The sequence below is a fragment of the Athene cunicularia genome (genome assembly GCF_003259725.1).
Source record: "Athene cunicularia isolate RWA chromosome Z unlocalized genomic scaffold, athCun1 chrZ_part2, whole genome shotgun sequence".
In the NCBI taxonomy this organism is placed as follows: domain Eukaryota; kingdom Metazoa; phylum Chordata; class Aves; order Strigiformes; family Strigidae; genus Athene; species Athene cunicularia.
In genome coordinates, this window is record NW_020799143.1 from 18,675,299 (window position 1) to 18,683,863 (window position 8,565).

Below are 8,565 nucleotides of genomic sequence, written 5' to 3' on the forward strand. Positions count from 1 at the left end.
GAAACTGGTGAGGGGTCTAGAAAGCAAGTCTTATGAGAAGCAGACTAGGGAACTGGGTTTGTTTAGTCTGGAGAAAAGGAGACTGAGGGGACACCTTATCACTTCCCACAACTACTTGGAAAGAGGTTGTAGTGAGGTGGGTGCTGGTCTCTTCTTCCAAGTAACAAACAATAGGATGAGAGTAAATGGCCTTAGGTTGCACCAAGGAAGGTTTAGATGTGATTTTACAATTATTTTTTTTTTTACCAAAAGGGTTGTCAAGCATTGAAACAGGCTGCCTGGGTATGTGGTTATATCACCATCCCTGGAAATATTTAAAAGATGTGTAGGTGTGGCACTTAGGGACATGGTTTAGTGGTGCACTTGGCAGTGGTAGGTTAACGTTTTTTCGATTTAAATGATTCTAATGTTCTTTTGCTTGTAACAGGCATCAAAGGCCTTCGAGATGCAGGAAAATATTTGAATGTAAACAATAAAATGGATGCACAGATGTAAAAATAGAACATGGGAACACTTTCATATATGAAAGGTGTGACCATATAATTAACTGGTTAGCAAAACGATGTTATTCTTTAGTGTGAATGGGCTTAGGGGCTACAGGTATATAACTGCTGCTACAGGTATATAACTGCAGATCTCTGTACATAATTCCCATTAAGACTTGCTTTCTGGAAAAAGATTCACATACAGACACCACAGAATATAATCCAGAGCAAATCTCAAATCCCTTAGGAATAGTTAGGAAAAGAGCATTTTTCAATACCTTATTTGAAACTATGTGGGATAAGACACTGCAATATATTAGTTTGGTTTCCATTTTAAACTTCTGCATGAGTTTCTCTGGATGGTGGCTCTGTCTCCTCAGAGCATGTTGCAGGGTCTTCTGGAAAGTTCCAGTAACTACATAGTTACTTACACAAACATATAACTCAATAAATCTTGTAAATTAGAAATAGTAGTTCTCTCAAACAGAAGTTCATAACAGGCTTCCTTTCCCTGATTAAGCCACCAAAATCAGGTCTGGTGTTGCAGAATCATAGAAAAAGCATGCCAAATATTTGAAAAAAGGTTTTCAACTAGTCCTTTCAGAAGAGCAAAATGAGTTAAATTCATGCAATCAATATTTTGCAGTTTTCTTCAAAAAGGGTTACTTCCTTCTGAATTCTGCATTTGCTGTTGCATTCAGTTCATGGCTGCCAAATCTGAGTGGATTCTGCATGTGTTTATCTTAGACACTCACTGAGATTTAGACACAATGTACAAGAAGATACCCAATTTTCAAAACTAAAAAGATAGCAAAGAAAAGATGAACAGTGGATTAAAAATGTGGAAACCATATGTTTACAAGCCATGACCCAGTATTAAAATTCATGTAGTAATTCATTAAAATGCACATAACTGAAGGTGTTTAATGGGATACCCTATGGCATGGCAGTAGCATGTGTCTAAACGTCTTTTACTGCTGTACTACGTTTTCCTATATTCAGAAGTGAGTTGGCTGAGGATAATTAGGTTTATCTTAATTGACAAGAGGATTTCTCACCTGTCAAGGATACATAAAGACAATCTCTTTTAATGCAGTTAGGGATTTCCCCTGTCTGGATACAATCAAACACAATTTTCTCTGTTTCAACATATTCTAAATCAGACTTTGCTTTTCCAAGATTTCTGAAAAGCTTCGTTGAGAGCTGTGTCCTGTCATTCAAAAAATAATTTAAAAAAAATTTAAAAAAAAGAACAAGATGAAAGGAACTAGTTACTTAACAAGATGCAGTTAGCCAGAATATGAGGAAGAAACATCCTGTAAAAATATAGGAAGAAAAAGATGTTGATATTGTAGCACAGGCTTGCTAAATAAACTTATTTCAGCATATTTTATAATACACTGAATAAAACTTGCATAACCCATTTAAGCTGAAATGTTTTCCTGCTTTTTGTAGCTGGTGTTTTTAAATTTCTTTCTTTCTTAACAGAAATATAGACTCTACTTTGATACCCCCAACCCCCAATAACTCCACATGGCAATTGTAATAGCTTTCTTTAAAATGTATTTTCTCTCTGTGAAAACAGCTCATTATTTATCTGTATTATTTCTATCTTATATTTATTAACTATCCAACATACCTTTTGTCATCCATAAGTTCATTTCCATAAAATGCTTCATAGCACAGAAAGTCAGCCTGAGCGTTATTAAAAGCTTCTTTCCGATCAGCCCTTTCATCCTCATTCTTCCTGATAAGCTGACTGATGTACTGTTGTGCCCCAGGAACATCATAATATATAGTGTAAACCTACCATGGATCAAAAATTAGATATTTCCTGTAAAGCTGGAATATCTGTTTGTAATTCATGTAGTTCACAGAACAACTGGAAGGACAGAACAACGTTTTACCATGATGCTGTTGACATGTTTCACTAATTTATCTTTTAAAATAATAGTAGTTAAGAAGGGTGCAAATTGGTCTAATCAGTTTTCTGTAGGCTGACTTTCAGTGGGTATTTATGGTTCTTGGATTCCATGTGTTATTCTGAAAATCTCACCTGTAGCCTTTAAATCAATATATACAGAATTATTTTTCCAATTTTTTAAAGACTATAGCAATAATAAATAATACTACATTTTTTTCCTTATTGAAATTTTTAGAAAACCAAATAAATTATTTTTCATCTTTGTAGTAACAGCGTTCTTACCTTCTTGACAAGAGTTTTCAAGAACATTAGCACTGTGATTTGAGGTTTCATTGTCTTGTTGCATCTTCTTTCACTTTGTAGGAGTTCAGTGACTTCTCTCTCTCGTTTCTGTAAAGATTCCTGTATCTTCTGCAGCAAGGCGTGTGCTTGCAAAAGATATCCCTTTCCCATTGACCATTCAGGCTTTTCTTCTTCATTAGTTACCTGGGGAAGCAATAAAGATAACCTTATACACTAAGCCAAGATATAGATATTCATTCCTTTCCTATGAAATGGAAATATTTTAATGAGCAAGGTAGAGCAAAAATGGAGAAAAACAAAATAAATATAGAATAAGAAAGGCTGCTTGGTTCCAACATTCAGTGTATTGTTTTTATAATTCAAAGCAGAAGTTCTTAAAGATTTTGTAACAGATTTATACTATCTAATATTATTAATGAAAACAATAGCATACTATAAGTGATTCCAGGGGAATAAGAATTCATTTAATTACTGGGGTGTTTTAATCATTCATCACTAATCTATCATTCTCAAGCCATGTATATATTTCAGTTTTTACTACCAGTTAGTCCCATAGTTTGCTTCAGCTTTTGTTAGTCATCCTGACTGCCTTTGAAATACCTTCAGTAATCTTAAAACAAACCAGTTACATTGCCATTTTTTGTGCTCACTTGTTCCATTTTTAATTCTAAAACCTCTGACACATCCACTTTTTCTCCTTCTGTCTTTTCAGACTTTTGCTGAAGAATTTTTATCTGGAAATTCATGAGGTCATACACTTTTTCCACATATAGACTGATGTTGTGAAGTTCCTGCAAAGCTGAATTGAAAACAATAGGAATAATAGGTGAGAACAATTCAAGCATTTCTAATGTGCAGTTCCTATAATATTACCTAGGCAGGACAAACGATCTCCCTTTAGAAATCAAGAATTTATAAGGAACTAATAATTTTTACTAATCCAGAATTTATTTATTAAAACTCAAAGAATTTTAAAGGGCTCATGCTTTGTTTTAAAGTTCTAATGGGAAACCTACAAATGTTGAAGTGAACCTATGCAAAACAGATGCTGACTGTAAAAAGCCAAATATGCTAAGGAGTTTGGAGTTATGACAGACATTATTTGCAGTTTCAACTTTCCCTTATTATTCCATCTGTGACACAGTATTGCAAGGAAAAAACTTGTATTGACTTCACCTGTTATGCATATCAGTGTAAACAGAAACAAACATGAAATAGAGATGAAGAAACTGTGTCTGAAATACTAAACTCACTCAGTGTGTGCTGGGTATAAAGATGATCTAGGTTTTTACACAAGTTTTCTAGAATCCAGACCTGCAAGACAAGAAAAGAAGACAGTAGGAAATCAATGTTACCAGTTTTCATTATGTTCCCTTGGTGAGAATGATCAATAATAGTAAATTAATTTGTTGCCACTTATAGGCACAGCCTGTTGTGAAGTAATTGACTGTTACTAGAAAATCTAGAAATAAACCAGAGACTGCTCATATCCTAGTGTTTTCACAAGAGCCTGTACCAAGATGTCTTATGCTTACATTTTCTTTAGCATTTGACCATATTACTGGAATGAAAGAAGAGAAAAAAAATTACAGAGACTCCTGAAACAGTTGAAGAAGAAAAGCTTTTGGAAGCAGAGTCAAATTTTAGCAACATTATTTGATCTAGTTAAAGGTACTCCTTCTTCCTACAAGGCTTAGAACATTGTATCCTCATCACTTCTTACTTTTTATTATAGTATTTTTGCTACATTTCCTTGACATATAATACTTAGATCAAGGGATTTCTAAACCCCATGATTTTACACAGTTTATCAATCAAGAATAGGATATTGTGCTAGACATTGCTGAAAGTGGAAAGAGAAAACCTTAACTTTAAATAATGGTGCTATGCAAAATTTAATTAAAAGGTGGTGCTACGTCACTTGAAAAAACAAAACAAAACAAAACAAATCAAACACAAAAAAATCCAAGAAAACCCCAAAACAAACAAAACACGACTCTTTCCCAAGACCCTCACTCAGAAATCCTACAGAAATCTTCATTCACTTTCATAAATGTAAAAGAGATTCTGCCTCTGAGACCTCCCCCACCCCCACCACAAGGTTAGCCAAGATCTCTCTGAACATGTCTCGGAGTAGTGCAATGAAAAGTTGCTATTATAAAGCAGTGTTGAAGATCTGCAAAATTTCAGAAAGACTTGCACATATTACGTGGAATAGAACACTACACAGAAAATAACAATTATCAGACCATGCTCACAGATGCTATCTATGAAAACCTCAATAAATTTCTTCCTTTTTACACCTCTTCAGCCATCTCAGATTGATAGTAAACTGAATTTGCGTTATTAAAGATAAATTTGGGAAACCTGAGGAATTGTAAGCGCATCCCTTTTTCCTGGGAGCTACCAAGTAAGGTAGTTTTGCTTCTAGGTCAACCAGTTGATTGCAGTGTTGTAGTGGCTTAGAAGAGGTGAAGATTTTAATGCTAATTTCCAACCAAAAAAAAAAACCAATGTGCTCTACTGTGATTTTAAAATTCTCCAAAGTCATGAAATTTGAAATGAGAGAAAGGAATTATAATCTAATAATTTTTAGTGGGAAGAATAATATAGCATGACAAAAAAAGTATGTTCATGGGTATTTAATGGCTGAAAAACTACTTGGCTGCTGTGAAAAAACAGGAAGGCACTTGTATAGCAGTTAAGTATTAGCTGATTTAGAAGTACATGTACAAAGGCAGACAGTCCAGTTTCCACATCCCTTATAGACTCCTGGAAACAGCACACACTGGAAATGGTAGTGAGAACACTGCCTAACTCCAAAAAGAAAACCCAAACTAGCTTTGTTTACCTTTTCTTCTTCCCATTTCTCTGTTTGTTGCTTCATTTGGTGAAGAAGGTCTTCCTTCTCTTGAATCAGTTGTCTGTTTCTTTCCTTCAGGCTCTGAAGGCAGTAGAATAAGGCAAAAGCAATTACAATTCTACACCATTGCTTAATTTTTCAAAAAGAACTATAGTTTGAGGTTTTTTTCTTCCACACATACTGAGAAGTCATAATATTTCAATTAGGCTGCTAAATCCTGGGAACATCGAACAAAAATAATAAAAATTGATTTACAATTATGACATGTGACCAGAGGTGGTCTGATTCTAAAGACGCTCCCTAAAGGATAGGGTAGCAGAGCAGAAGAAGGAACACGATAAACCTTAATATCTGTTCAGCACCCTATATATTCTAGTGAATATCTTTACACTTACTTTTTGTAAAAACAGAGCTATTTCCAAGTCCATATGTACAGAGAGTACAGGAGAGCCCTACACTGAGTTTTCATCAGGGGCATGAAGACAGGCCAAGCTATGAAAACTGTTTTGGCAACATACTGTGTAAGGCTATATTAATCTTCAGAAGGAAGATATAGTTTTGTATTAATTTCACAAACTGTATGTCTTCATTTGACTGTCTGTCCCTAAGAAGAAAACACTACTTATACAGCCTCTTCCTGTAACCTCTAGAAGTGCCTGCCATTCTTACCCCCATGTAAAAATTGTACTTTTGGTTACCTTAACTCTCTCTTGCCAGTGTGTGTTGCTCTTGTTCATCAGCTTCCGGTAAGCATCTAACTGGGATTTCAGACTTCTCATTTTCTCACCATAATGTTTCTTTATAGTAGTTACAGTCTGCTCCTGTATTACAAAAGAATATTGAGAAAATTTATACTGAGTGAAATCATGAAAGCCAAACATGATAAAGAGAACAATTTGTACAACAGATAATGCTTGGTTGTCTTTCTTCAATGCTTGTTATTGTCTGCAAACATTTCTTATTGATCACAGGATGTTTGTATTTTCACCCTCTGCAGATCTCAGTGAAATTTATGGCTGAAGTAATTTATCTTTTCTCTGTTTTTCTGCAGAAATATAAACCAAAGCCTTTCTGAGAGTAGACAAGAATGAATTCATTCTAAGCATAGTTATGAATTTAAAGAAATAAGACTTTGCTCAGAAAACAAAAGCTTGGAAATAATGAGATATGAGTAGCACAAAAATAACTCTTAGCAACAGGAAACATCTAAATAAGGCAATAAAATTTTATCAGAAATACAGACAAATCACAAACTTTAAAAAGCAGAGATAATTCCAGTGCTTCCAGGAATTATTTTTATTTCAGAGATTTTAATTAATAACACAATTAAAGAAACCAAAATGAATGAGGTTCTGGGAAGAAAGATCATTACAGTTCCTGTGTTTGCATCTATGCCCAGCAGGCAATTCTCTCTTACTATCAATCTTGTGTTCATTCTGTTTCTCTCTTCCTTTTCCCCAGTGCTTTACAGTCAGTTGAAAGTATAAGATTTGACTGTATAAGGGTTACATTCCTACTGAATCACAGAAATGAATTTACATAGGTATTGCAACACTTGTGCAGATGTGACAACCTGAGAATAAGATGAAGTCCTGTTCGTACCAAAGGACACCAAGCCTTTGTATGTTACATACAGGGAACACTCACAAGTTTCCTTGATGGTCTAAAGAGTTTGTTCACTTCCCCTTGGAGGTTCCAGAGGAATTTCTGAATCTCTTCTCTCTGTGCACTCAGAATAAACTGTAATTGTATGGAAAAACATACCTCTGCATAGGAAGTAAGAGACTGTCTTACTCTGGATCAGAAAAGGAGAATGATGTGACAAATAAGCAGAAAGATGAAGCAGTGGCTGCAAGAAAAGGTTTCACAACAGTGTAGTCAAAGTTGATGAGGGTAACTTCATATTTTGGGAGAATTACTGACTAATGGAACGCAGAAATGCTTCCACTAAAGAAAGTGAGGCACTATGTGGTTATGGTCAGAGGGCTGGCACTTGTGGATCCTCATCATAACCTTGCAGGGGTGTACAAGTGGAGGGATTCTTCTATTCTGTAAATGATATTGACAAAATATTGCAAGGTTAAAGCAAAGCTAAGTGCAAAGTAGAAGAGAAAGTACCCATAGACGAAGGGACTGTAAAGCTTTCCACTTTGGCAATCAGGGAAGGCAGTAGAGCTTGGCACAGCCCTTTACAGTAAGATCATTCTTGAGAGACACAATCTGCATAAACTCAAATGTTCTAACCATGGTGTCAGTCATTACAGGAAAGTGGCATCTAATAGAAGTTTTGTAACAAGTTTAGAAAAATCCCTGCAACTGTGCCAAATAAAAAGTAAAACCACATTTCTCAAAGTTGTAAGAACAATTACACTTAAGGAAACATTGACATTATCTCTGGAGATTTAAAATGGGTACCCGAATGCAGATGTAAATGTGAATTTTATCCTCTGTGTCATTTTTGACTAAAGTAAAACATAATAACAGTGTAAATGCTCCAGAAAAATTACCTGGTTTTCTGTCTTTATATTTTCTATTTGTCTGATTATCTTCATGTGCTTGTTTTTCATTTGCTGCATATCTTTTACAATCTGTAGAGAATGAAGGAAATTATCAACTCAGAGCACTAACAACTTCAGTTATAATGAAGCATCAAACTATTCTGAGGTACATTTCTCAATGACAGATACAGTACAGTGAAGAGTTTGATCTTGAAAACAGAAAAATAGCCAACAAGACTGCAGGCCAAAGCTTTTAGGCTGCAACAATTAGAAAACATGTTATTGAATAAAAATCTGTATATGACTTGAAATGGATTTTCTTTACTGGTCCTAGTACTGCATCTACACCTCTTCCTTTTTACTGTAGTGATCTGAATTGAACCGGGAAGTCATTACAACTATTCTGAAGTTCTTGAAAAAGAAATACAGCATTGTGAAGCCTATTACTAAGAAAAAAAGTAAAAAAAAAAAAAAAAAAAAAAAAAAAAAAAA

General features: G+C 34.7%; 1 protein-coding gene across 1 annotated transcript in view; it reads right to left on the reverse strand.

Annotated features, from left to right (window-relative positions):
- Window positions 1-803: 803 nt before the first annotated feature.
- LOC113490121 (centrosome-associated protein CEP250-like) overlaps window positions 804-8,565 on the reverse strand; it is a 26,925-nt gene continuing 19,163 nt past the window's right edge. Inside the window, exons 6-14 of the mRNA XM_026866386.1 lie at window positions 8,083-8,163; window positions 6,274-6,396; window positions 5,564-5,656; window positions 3,966-4,026; window positions 3,363-3,511; window positions 2,692-2,895; window positions 2,125-2,291; window positions 1,544-1,695; window positions 804-883 (exon numbers count right to left, since the gene is read on the reverse strand). Coding sequence (XP_026722187.1) covers window positions 819-883; window positions 1,544-1,695; window positions 2,125-2,291; window positions 2,692-2,895; window positions 3,363-3,511; window positions 3,966-4,026; window positions 5,564-5,656; window positions 6,274-6,396; window positions 8,083-8,163 — 1,095 coding nt within the window. The 3' untranslated portion in view covers window positions 804-818. The remainder of the gene's footprint in view (window positions 884-1,543; window positions 1,696-2,124; window positions 2,292-2,691; window positions 2,896-3,362; window positions 3,512-3,965; window positions 4,027-5,563; window positions 5,657-6,273; window positions 6,397-8,082; window positions 8,164-8,565) is intronic.